The sequence below is a fragment of the Petaurus breviceps genome, unplaced genomic scaffold (assembly GCF_028583685.1).
Source record: "Petaurus breviceps papuanus isolate PSGF00001 unplaced genomic scaffold, PetGlider_PUasm1.0 103, whole genome shotgun sequence".
Taxonomy (NCBI): domain Eukaryota; kingdom Metazoa; phylum Chordata; class Mammalia; order Diprotodontia; family Petauridae; genus Petaurus; species Petaurus breviceps.
In genome coordinates, this window is record NW_027185588.1 from 3556689 (window position 1) to 3569368 (window position 12680).

General features: G+C 44.9%; 1 protein-coding gene across 1 annotated transcript in view; it reads right to left on the reverse strand.

Annotated features, from left to right (window-relative positions):
* Positions 1–5454: 5454 nt before the first annotated feature.
* RAB11B (RAB11B, member RAS oncogene family) overlaps positions 5455–12680 on the reverse strand; it is a 33427-nt gene continuing 26201 nt past the window's right edge. Inside the window, exons 4-5 of the mRNA XM_069098026.1 lie at positions 8687–8767; positions 5455–6077 (exon numbers count right to left, since the gene is read on the reverse strand). Of these exons, the coding sequence (XP_068954127.1) occupies positions 5932–6077; positions 8687–8767 (227 nt within the window). The 3' untranslated portion in view covers positions 5455–5931. The remainder of the gene's footprint in view (positions 6078–8686; positions 8768–12680) is intronic.

Sequence of the window (12680 nt, forward strand, 5' to 3'; positions counted from 1 at the left end):
CTCCACCCCCAGGTCCGGGAAATCTAGGAGCAACTGCAGCAAGGACTTGACCGCACGCGCCTGCCCAGAAGGGTAGGGCGGAAAAGGGTATGGAGCAGTACTAGAAGCCTGCCTGGAAGAGATCTGTCCAATAGAGTTGACCTGAAGACACGTCCGCTACTTAGTGTGTGTGACCTCAGACAAGTTACTTTCTCTGGGGCCTCCGATGCCTATAGACCAACGTTTTCTCCCGGCTGTTACGAACATCATGATTATATCTGCAGCTAGCTTTTCCGTAGCACTTTAAAAGGTTTACAAAGTGCTTCCCATGTTAACTTAGAGTGACTTTGTGTTGGTACAGAACCTGTGGTTTTTAGATTCTGGCCTAAAAGGAGGCGATTCAAACACCATTTTACCTCCATAGCATCACTACCCTCCCTTCACAACTTCAGCTCCTGCCGCTTCCTCTCCTATCTGCATAAATCCCTGTCAGGCCCAATAACCTTTGGCAGCCAAAGATCATGACAATCCCTTACGAAGTAGCAGCTGGATGCGGTGGTCTAAGGTTCAAATTCTCACCCTGCTGCTACTCCTTTATTACTCCTGTAACCCTGGGGCAAGTCATAATCTCTTCAGGACTCTTCCCTCATCTGTAAAGCAAGTGTTCTTTACACTGTAGTAGATAAAAAAAAAATCTAACGTCAGGAAGACCCAATCTCAAATGCCCCCTCAAATTCTTACTATGTGATCCTAGCAGAATCACAACCTCTGATCTGAGTCAGTTTCATCTGTAAAATGAGGATAATTGCTTCCAATTCCATATTGCCAAGATCAGATAACATGTGTGTCAAATGCTTTGCCAATCTTGAAGCACTATTCCTAAATCCTAAACTCTAAAGCAGGGGTTCTTAGCCTTTTTTTGTATCATTGTAGACCCCTTGACAGTCTGGTGAAGTTTATGGATCCCTTTCAGAATAAGGTTTTTAATTGCATAAAATATAGTTTTACAAAAGAAACCAGTTATATTAATGATTATTAATTTTTGTAAAGTTCACAGATCCCCATAGGTTAAGAACTCTTACTCTAAATCCTTAAAATACCTCACTCGTTGCTTATGCTCTGATAAAGGAACTATGGAAATAAGTTATCTTTTTATTACAATGATAACACACCCAGCCCCACCCTTAGAAGGAAGGTCTTCTATTCTGAAGTATTTTCAGGACAAGTAATAGGCCAACACTCCTGTTAGAGCACTTAAGCTCCATGACATCCATCTGAGAGATGCTGGACTAGTGAAAGCAAGGTGGATGCACCAGAAGACAGGGAACTGGAATCAGTCTAATTGGTCTACAAAAACACACCAAATTGGCAATCCTGGCCTTTATGGAAACCCCAATCTTACCTGTATGTCCCAGCTTTGCAGGGATGGGGAGATGCTCCTGGTGACTGTCAGCCTCTAACTCCAAACAACTCTTGGTTTCTTCGAGGTATTACAGAGAAACATGAACAATCCCAGGGGTAAGGGCAATGGCATATTTTCTTGGGGAAGTAGGGGCTCTACTGAGGACAGCAGTTCTGAGTTTTTGTGACCTGACCTCAACTCAGTGTCCCAAACCATTACCCTTCAGGAGCTGACAGGGACCTCCTTCCTTCATCTGGGGTAGAAGCAGTCTAAGGTGTTCCCAGGATGACCAGTTATTGAACACACAATTAAGTCAGGCAGGAGAGTTCGATTGGCATTTTCTGCAATGAGTACAAGGGGACTAAAGTTAATTCAAATAAGCGCAATGCCATCTTGTAGGACTCAAAGTCTGCCACCATTGCCAGCTTTCAAGTCTAGAAGGAAAAAAAGGACCCCGAGGCGGAGTGTTGGGTGCATTCTGGCCAATCAAGAAAGTCTTCCTGAAAACAGAGTAGCTAGATTTACATACTGTCTTTCCCGATGCAGCTGTACACCTTAAGGAGTGAGCAACTCAACCAAGTCCTATTTCTACTATCTGGAACAGCGTAATCATCCTTTCCATCTAATCCCCTTTTCTCATCACCATCACCAACACCTTTCCCCCCTCCCCCCTCCAACCCCCTCTCTATGGGAGAGAAGGACTGGGCAGAGACAGACACTTTGGTATGGCAATCTTTATATCCACAACACAGAATAACCATGCACAAATCCAGGGATGCGGGGCTCTATTTACAAAGGTTGCACTGAACTAAATACAAGTGCTGTGGAGCAGAAGAAACAGATATATGAATGAACAGAGGTCTGCACTAGCCCTGGCTTTCCCATGCAGAATAAGCCTGTTTGAGGCGTAGCAATTACTCAGCAATGTCCACTATTGACCAACCTAACCACACCCAGAAATTTGCTCTATGTCAGGAAGACTCCCTACAGCTAGCTTAGTCACCCTACCCGTAATTCCAGTAGGTGGGTGTTAGGGGGGGAGTAGGGGATTCTGGTCAGTCTCCCCACTCCAGGCATACCTCCTCTTAGCTGCTATTCACTGGCTCAGGGCCCTTGATGGCTTGCCAGCCTGTCATTACAAAGAAAAGCATCTTTCAGAATAGCCCAGGAGCTAGGATACTGAATCCCTCAGAACTCAGGGGCATATCTCAAGCCACATGACTCACATTTTCTGCCTTTTGCCACATAGGTTAGAAATCTCTTCTCCCAGGCAATAACTTTCATAGATACCTAGATGCAAGTTAGCTGCCAAAGAAAGTCAGCAAGTAGCAGACTGCAGTATGCTGCCAAAGTGGAAGTGGGTACCAATAATACCAAGGAAGAGGTGGGGAAAGGCCAACCCCAACTCTTAAGCAGAAGGCACCAGGTGGACCCAGGCCTGCTTGTCTCATGGCCAAGGTTAGCTGGGACCCTACTCTTGGATTATCCAAAGGGATAATGAAATAAGAGGCCAAAAATAAAATAAAATAAAATAAAAGGCCTTAATCTTCACCCTCAGGCAAGAAATCACATAGCAGCAGGGCCCTGGAAGACAGCTGCCCAGGACAGGATAGCTAAGAGTCACTTCACACTGTTATGGAGAGTGGCTGTAATATGAAGGCCTCTAAGCTGGTGAAACTTGAATAATTTAGTCAAAGGAAGTCATAACCAAGAAGGGTAGAGTCTGTCTTCCCTTTCTGTGACACAGTCCCTGGTCTGCAAAAACAGGGGTGGTCACTGGGCTGTTAGATAACCTGGTGGTGTCTTGGTAGGCTAGAATCTTGAATAATTAATGTGCCTGTACAGTTCTAGAACTCCACCCCTGCCACAACCACAAAACCATTTCTACATTTTCCCAGAAATCTCAAGAAGACAGGCTGAAGGACTGAGTTGAACAGTTCTAGTTTGAACAGTCCTTCCTACCCAAAGCCAGCAATAGCAACTGACTCCTGGAGTGTTGAAGGCCCTGGAATGTCACCAAGTTAAAATTTCCACCAACCCATACTATGAAGCTCCAGTCTCAGCTCAAGCCTTGGGTCTGAAGGGAAAGACCCAATTTAACTGTTGAAGGCTGAACAATTTCTTGCTATAGAGCTGAAAAGCAAGTCAAGGGACTTTGAACAAGGCCTGGGAGTACTGAATATACTGCCCCAACCTGAACTTTCATGCAGGCATGGAGCAGGGCACTTCAAAGGAAAGAAACAGCATTTCAGAGTCAGACTCCTCCTCAAAGGAGGGGCAGTTTGTGAGGCCAACAAGATGAATGACTCCTGAGTGGCTCCTCCTTTCACCTCCCCTGCCCAGAGATCACTTGCTTTCCTTGATGAAGAGCAAACTCCCCCATAAATTTACAAGACCAGTACAATAAAATCAGTCCAGGGATGACAAGGAAGAGAAACTACACCAAACGGCAGATATACTGCCTGTTTTTAAGCCAACACAACTTGGCCAACAGGTCAGAGATTAAGGCTCTGTCTCACCTTTAAGGCCAGTGAAAGTTTAGATTCACTGTAAGACAGATTCCAAAACACAGATGGACCCTCATCCATTCTATTCCAGTCACTTCCAAAGAGTAGCAACCCTGCTGCCAATGCTGGGACCTCTGATACCTTGAATTCCATGTGAGGAAAAGCTTTCCTCTCCAGTCATGCAGCAGCTTGTGCTCCAATGCTAGCAGCTGGCTGAAACCCAAGCCCCACATCAGCCTAGTAGACCTATCAACCAAATCCTCCCACATAGGGCAGCAACAAGGCCAGGGCCCTCGACACCTTCCTGAATCCACAGGACACGTACCTTCAAGGCTAAATGCTCTAGAACTAGTTCTCACGTGGCAAGGATCCCAGACCAACTCCAACAGGTTATCCAGTAACCTTGGGAAGATGTCTTTTTCTTTTACATGCACAACTGGAAGAAAAAATCCCTCCATCTTATTCCAAAAGCTAGCTTTCAAACAATACCTGGAATGTTAGCTCCACTTATCCTCTGTCACCCATTCGGGAGGTACAAGATGTACCACTAGCAAAAGCCAACCAAGGTCTTAATATGCAAAGGGGGTGGGGTAGGGCATCCCACTCCAGTGAGAGCATGTGATACTACTAGTTTGCCTACAGCCAACATGCTCAAAGGCACAGCTAAGCAGTCCTCCCTCTTCCTTTGGCTAATCTCAACGTACCATGCAAACAAGTGCACACAGCTGGGGCAAGCTCGTTGCATGGCTGGGCCATCTCCAACTTTAACCTGACCCGCTAGAATATGGGAGCGTGATCGGGTTTCTCTGGTTGTATCAGACAGGGATGTGTAGTGGTCAAGATTGCTGCTGAGGTTAGTGGGCATCAGGAAAAGTATAAATGTTGCAAAAAGCATCCTGGCACTGAGGAAATGAGACAAGGGCGAAGGAACACAGTTGCATACAGGAAATAGAATCATACATTTTAGTAAAGGTCAAGAAAAATTATAGCCCATGAGAGTCAATTGTTAAAGAATAAAAGGGTGAGGGAAAGGGTCGAGATGCTATGATTTGGCATAAATCTTACAAAATGTATAAAGAATCTATGTTTTTCTACAATAACAAAACCCCAAAACTCTAAGTGCAGTTATATACAAAACATGAGAATATTGCTTCCCTTGCAAATGGGTTTCAGGCAAGATGGCAAGTTGGAAAGGGAATGGTAGGCAGAAAGGAGATTAACAAGGGCCTGTACTGGCTGAAGCTGGTCAGGGTTCTGGGACAGGAGGGAGAGCCCACAAAGGAAGGGCCGGCACTTGCTGGACGTTCTGGTTGAGGAAGAGGATTCTCTCTGGTGGTTGACAAATCATTCCATCATCTCAGCCTGCCCCTGGGTTCCCAAGGAGCCTCTGCCCTGGGGCAAGAGATACCCAGCAATGACTCTCCCTAGAAGCAGGCCCAGAGGCTAGCCACGAGTGAGGGAAGAAACTCTGGGGTTAGTGTTACCAGCAGCCTCACCATGGGTCTTCGGCCAACAAATGAGAACCCCAATGCTCATCACAGAATCCCAAATGGACACAAGAGGACATCTGAGGAAAAGATTTTTTCCCTCTTTAATTTCAGCATACCTCCTCCCTTCCCTGCTCCCCATCTTCCCCAGAGATCTAAGGGTCTATGAAAAAGTTGGGCTAAATGCAAAAGCAAATCAGTATAAGTATGTCTTCCTTCAGTCGTGATAAATGAGGTCTTGGTTCCTCCTTCTCCTCCCACCAATAGCTAGACAACCAAGTGCCACTGCCCAGGGGAGCAGCCAGGGCTCACCCTCTGGGGGCAGAGCCTGCAAGACCAGGTCCAAGGTCAACCCACTCCCCTGGGAGCCTGAGAGGAAAGGGAGGTTGGGCCTACAGTTAATGCTCAAAAATGGACGTTGGGGATGGGGGAAGAAACGAGGATGACAAAGAGTCACTGAATCACAGGAGATAACTGCAAAGACGTGCACACACGTTTCTAACTGAAGCACAGCGAGGTAAGGGCAGGCAGGGAAGGCGCCTCTGGGCGCAGCTGGTCACAGGTTCTGGCAGCACTGGAGTTTGTTGGATTTCTGTCCATCAGTGGTGGGGGGGACACTGATGTCTACTACGTTGTTGCCAGGAGATTCATCATGTGCAGAGCGGTCAGCAATCTGCTTCTGGGATACGATGCGGTAAATCTCTGTGGGCATACAGATTTTAGGTTAGCAAAACAGGAAAGGGACCTGCCAAAGACAGCAGAAAAATGCACAGGTCAAAGCTGTGCCCCACAGAGCTAAACCTTTTGTCCCTTTCCTTGTCCAAGACAAGGAGCAGAAACATACCCAAGCAAAGAAAGAGCCCAGGAAGACAGCGAAGGGTAGTCCTGGTGACTCCCTCCTTCCATTTACATTTATAGGCAGCCCCTGGAGCAGAGTTATTAGGGGGCATCACTCCCAAGCTTAACACCAATTTTCAAATCCACCTCCAACACACAAAACTTCCATTCTTAATTTATGCCTCAATTTTCCATCTGTAAGATGGGTTTCTTGTTTTTGTTTCCCTCTCTTCACTAAGGAGCTTGAGGAATTCCATATATTAACAGGTCAGGTGCTTCTCATACATGCTTCAAGCATGTCATGCTAAGTTAGCTTTGGGGGACACAAAAGAACATTTATGTGGAAGGGATCCTGAGCCAGTCACTTAACCTCTGTTTGCCTCAATTTCCTCAACTGTAAAATGAGGATAATAATACCACCTACCTAACAGGCTTTTTCTGTTTCGTTTATTTTCTGAGATGGCTGAACCACAAAGCAGTTAGCTATTTAGTAAAAACAGCAATGGGGTTCTGGAAGAAGGAAGTGATGAACCTTCTTGAGTTACTGTAATACCTTCACCTAGACTTGTCTGCCTACCCTACTGAAGGTCTAGGGAAGGGTGCCAGGGGCTTTCTGGAGGAAGCCTGAGGATTGGGATGGGGATGGGGCCAGAATCACTCTCCAAAGGCATTTCTGGATCACTCTCTTCTCCCAGGGGCCAGCTCTGCCCAATCTGGTCAGTTCCTGTCCTTCCTACCCCAGGGGTTAGGGTTATGTAGCATAACCCTAATGGTAACACAGGCACAGGGACCAGGATCTTACATGACCTCCCTCTGCAATATGACCTTTCCTGGCAATAAAAGATGCTGGGCTACATAACTAGTACTGGCATCCCACAAGGGCAGTGAGTTTCTGGAAGTAACAGTTTAGTTGACAAGGTACAAAGGGTTGAAAACACCACAGCCTCCATATCCCATTCACTGAATCCCTGGCAACTCCAACTTCTGGCTGATCTCACCAGCCCTCACCAGCTCCCACCAACCCTTAATTTTCATTTTCCCCTGAGTTTTGCTTTGGGTAATTATTTACGTGCCAGGTTATCTAAATGTACTAGAAAACTGACAGAAAGTTGTCCTACTTGGGCATACCTCTGTCCTAACAGGTTATACCCTACTTCCACCCTTGCCACCCTCCCAGTAACAGTACATTCCATCAGCTGGAGCCACTTAGGCTCTGAATGTCAAATACAGACACGAGAATCACCTCGATCTCAAGGAGTGCCACAGTCTATCTATTGCTTTTGCAGAACTGTGTGTTTCCCATGGGCATCTCCTATCTCCACTTCCTGGACCTAAATGTATTCATGGCATACAAACTAGGGATAGACAATGGGCTGACTTACATATGTATACTAGTTTAATTTCATCAAAAATCTTTGAGGAAATACTATTCTGGCCATATCCTACAGTTTTACAATAACTCCACATCTAGAGAATTACTATGACTGTCCCATTTAGAGAAGAATTTTTTTTTTTGCTTTTTGGAGGGCAATTGGGGTTAACTGACTTGCCCAAGGTCAAACAGCTGGTTTTTGTGTTAAGTATCTGAGGCCAGATTTGAACTTGGGTCCTCCTGACTCCACAGCCGGTGCTCTATTCACTACGCCACCTAGCCGCCCCATAGAGAAGAATTTCTCAGGATCTGATTGAAGCAGCTGAAGAGTTGTGAATAAATATCTAAAACCTCTAGAGTGGGCTTTCTTCCAATAAATATGTTGCTGGTTCCCACTAGGACCATTCAAACCCAAACATTAGATGGGGGTGAGAGGGTTGGGGGGGAAGGCGGGGAAACAGGGAAGAGGGGGGAAATTCCAAACAATTAAACAAGTGCTGTTGCTAAATATAACCTTCAGTCATTTTTATTTTTTATTTATTTTTGCTTTTTGGAGGGCAATTGGGGTTAAGTGACTTTCCCAAGGTCACACAGCTAGTTTTGTGTGTGTGTGTGTGTGTGTGTGTGTGTGTGTGTGTGTGTTAAGTAGTTGCCCCATGGTGTATTTCTTATTACAGAATTTCCAAGAATGTTGGAGCTGGAAGGGATCCTTAAAAACCACCTAGTTTAAACCCTCATTTTATAAAGAAAGAAACAGATCCAAAGAGGGAAAGAGATTTACCTTAGGTCATACGTAGACCTGGCAATGTACCTAGCACTAGAACCCAGGCCTTCTGACTTTCGAGGCCACAGCTCCTTTGACTTTGCAAAGCTGTTTTTAGTGACTAAAAGTTTTTGGTTTTAATTCTTAGATTAGTGAATAAATGAGTTACTGGATAAAAAGCACTTTGTAAGCAGAAGGGGCTATAGATAATGTATGAGCTATTCATAATTTCTGCCACTAAAACCACTGAATTGCTTCTTGGATTCCCACTTCAGGCCAAGGTTTAATCAGCCCTGGCATGCGCATGCCACGCCCACCCCAGGCCAAGGCAGGGCTCACCTGTAAGAATGTTCTTAAAGGCTTCTTCCACATTGGTTGAATCCAATGCTGATGTCTCGATAAAAGACAAATTGTTTTTCTCTGAAACAAGAGAAGGTAATTTTAGTTAGTGCCTCGGAACATCCTAATATCCTCCCTTCCTTACCATAACCCCTTAGTGAATTAGTTCAGTTTTGTACTATCTCTTGCTACCAATCCTGATCTTCAACTCCAACCCTGACTTGCTCACACCATGATGGCCTTTGCTCTGCATGGCACTGGAAGAAATCACAAACTGGGCCTACTACAAATTTATGTTATATAATCTCACCTGGGCCTTCACTGTTGGAAGGCAATGCTTTTCTACTCCACCAACCCATTTGTTATCCCACTCACAATCGTGGCTTTCCCAAACACTCTTCTTCCAGAGCACCACTTTCGCCCACCTTCTTATCTGGGGACCTGGATTCATACTTCCCTGAAAAAATTGAGGCTGTTTGTTAAGAGATCCCTCTTTCCCCCTTCTCCTTCTTCAGACATCTCCTGTGTCTTCCTTCACCCCTCTCTCACACCAAGAAGTGGACTTTCTCCTTGCCAAAATATACCCCCTTTACATGCACCTTTGACTGCCTCATCTCCTATTTTCTCCAGCAGATTGCTCACTCTATCCTCTCCATTTTCTCTATAATATTCAATCTCCATCTCCTGGCTTCTGTCCTGCTGCCTACAAACATGCCTATGTCTTCCCCATCCTTAAAAACCCTTCAGTGATCCTGCCATGCCAGCTACTGCCCTATAATTCTCTTCATCTTCTCCACTAAATTCCTTGAGAAAATGGTCTACACTAGTTGCTTCTATTCTAATTTACTTCTAAATCTTCTGCAATCTTGCTTCCAACCTCACCATTCAGTTGAAATTGCTCTCTCCAAAGCTCCCAATGATCACTTAATTGCCAAAACTTATTCTAATCCCAATTCACACACTTCCTTTACTTAAGCCACAACTCTTGGCACTGTTGATTACCCTCTCTTTCCTATCTAGATTTTGATGATACTGCTCTTTCCTGGTTCTCCTTCCCATCTGACCATTGCTTTTCATTCTCTTTTGCTGGATATTCCTCCAGGATATTTCCACTAACCACAGGTTTCCAACCCTCTTCTCTTCTTCCTCTTTAATATCTTGCTTGGTGATCTTATCAGCTCCCATGGATTCAAATAGCACCTTCATACAGATAATTCCCAGATCTATTTGTCCAGCCTTGCCTCTTTCCTAACCCCAGTCCTCCATTATCAGCTGCCTTTTGGACATCTCAGACCAGACATATCAGAAGCACCTCAAATTCAACATCCTGAAAAATACAGCTCATTATCTTTCCCCCCAAATCTTCCTACCTTCTTCCAGCTTTCATAAGCCAGGTGCCCAACCTCCATGGCATCCTGGGCTCATTTATCATATCTAATTTGTTGTCTGCTTGCTTCTACCCTCACAACATATTTTTTTATATTCATCTTCACTCACAAAGCCATAACTCCAGTACGGCTTTACAAGATGACAAAGAATCTTATATTCATTATCTCATTTGAGCCTCATAAGATCCCTGTGATGTAGATACGAAATATCATCCCCATCTTACAGATGAAGAAATATGCTTAAATGACTTTGGGGTTTTCCAGCTGTTAAGTACCTGAGATGGGACTTGCTTCTAAGTCTGACTGCATACCAAGTCCACTATGTGGGGAAAAATGTCCTGATCGAGATTTATCAAATCTAGGGGCAGCGAGGTGGCATAGTGAATAGAGCACCAGCCCTGGAGTCAGGAGGACCTGAATTCAAATCTGGCCTCACACACTTGACACATTTACTAGCAGGGTGACTTTGGGCAAGTCACTTAACCCCAAATGCCCTCCAAAAAAAAGCAAAAAAAAAAAAAAGATTTATCAAATCTCAGAGGCAGAGCCAACATGGCAGGGCCTGGCCTGAGTTCCTCCCCCAAACTCCTGTAAATACCTTTAAAAATGACTCTAAACAAAATTCTGGAGCAGCAGAACCTACCAAAAAAAAATGGAGTGAAACAAATTTCCAGCCCAAGACAACTTGGAAGGTTGACAGGAAAAGGCTATTGTACCGGGTGAGAGAGGAACACAGTGCAGCACCAGCATACACTGGGGCCCCAGAAAACCTGGAGCAGGCCTTGGGAGCGATTACATCAGCAACAGCAGCTGCTTTTGGAACTCTCAGACCACAGATGGTAAGGGGGGTGGATGACTGGTCAGAAGGAGATTACAGGGTCTTTCTGCTAGCACTGAGGCAGGACTTTGCTGCTTTGCCCATACTAGGAACCTGGTCCTGAGGAGCAGGCCCAGGGCCAGGAAGAGCACTAGCACAGCAGAGCTTGCAGCTACAGCAGAGGGAGGACCCCCTTCATAGTTCTAGGGCAGAAAAGAGTGCCTGGGGTCGCTTACGGACCAGTGCACAGGCCGTTAGGGTAGTAAATACCTCTCCTTAGACCTTGGAAGAATGAAAACTCACAAGTCCCTAGAAGAATCTCTGAAAAGAGCTGCGCAAAATCCCTGAAGCTTGGGACAGTGCGCCCTCCACCCTGGAAGCAGAGCCCTACCTTAACAAAGAGATAAAAATCAACTAATAGGCTGGGGAAATGAGTAAACAATGGAAAAAAAAAGATTTATCAAACCTCTACAAGTTGGATTTTTTTCCTAAAATAAACTGCATTATTTCCAAGTATGAAACTTAAAAATGCATCTGAATGCTGAACGCAAGGGTAAAATCCTTCTCTATTGGCATACTTTAGTGATTGCAATTTGACTGAAGGCTCAACTTTACTACCATGTTCCTCCAAATATTTCCTGAAGGGACTTTGGACAGCTGTTCCTCTCCCCATTTGTTTGGCTACATCTGTACATCTTCCATAAAATCTCTGTCTTCTTGTTGAACTTGGCATTTTTTTTTCATTAATATTGTTATTATCAGTCATTGTCATAAGCACATCTCCAGCTAGGTTTTTCTCAATGTGTAATCCTTCTACCAGTATCCTCTGTAGAAGGCCTATGTGTTCCATGAATGGTACTAGATGAGGCAAAGAACTCTCCCCATCATTTTTTTTCAGTTTTTTGTAGTGTCCACAATCTGATTTAATCTGTACGGCTGACCAGTAATCCTGAGGTAAGTGGGCAGGTGAAGAAAGTGCAAAGCTTCGATCTAGATTCTTCCTTTTCTCCCCATCTCCTCTCTTTCTGCATCCTCAGCATTCATTTTCAGGAGCTTTATTGTTTCATCATCTTGCCCTTCCACAATGCATTCCCTTTTCCTTTCTTCAGCTTGCAGATCACATTCCAAAAGAGCCTTCATAGCCTCCCAAGCAAAAGGCAGCTGCAGACCTCTCTCCTCTTCCTCTTCAGTCTCCTAAAGACTTACCTTTGGAGCTTCCTTCCTTCTCATTAGCTCAATCTCCCCTCTGCTTCTGGGCAGCCAGGCTGCTCTTTCTCCTTATACTGCAGTCTCTCCTCATGGGTTTCATAGGCCACTGCAGATCTCTCTCTCCTCCTCTACCTGCTTCTGGTCACACTGTAAATGTTTGTTGAATGCCTCACTAATTGACCCTGGAGTCTCTAAATATTGTTTACCTTTAGGCCCCAAGAGCTTTCTCTTATTCTTACAGTGAATACAGGAGGGGGTGTGTGTGTGTGTCTGTGTTTATATGTCTCTGTGTGTGTATATTTGGAAAGGCAGTTTACCACAGTGGACAGCATCAGAGTTAGGAAAACCTGAATTCAAGTTCTGCTGCTCACATCTATTAGATATGTCTCCTGGGTCAAAGCCCTTAGCTTTAGTGCCCCAGACAAATCTCTAATACTACAAGTTACAGAGCACAGCTGATCTGCTGGAAGGAATTTCTTGCCAGGAGTTCCTTATACTAATGAAATCTCAGGCCCAGTTAATTTTTTCCCCCATATATCTGTGCATATGTTGTGATTTACAGGAGTAACCACCCTTTCCA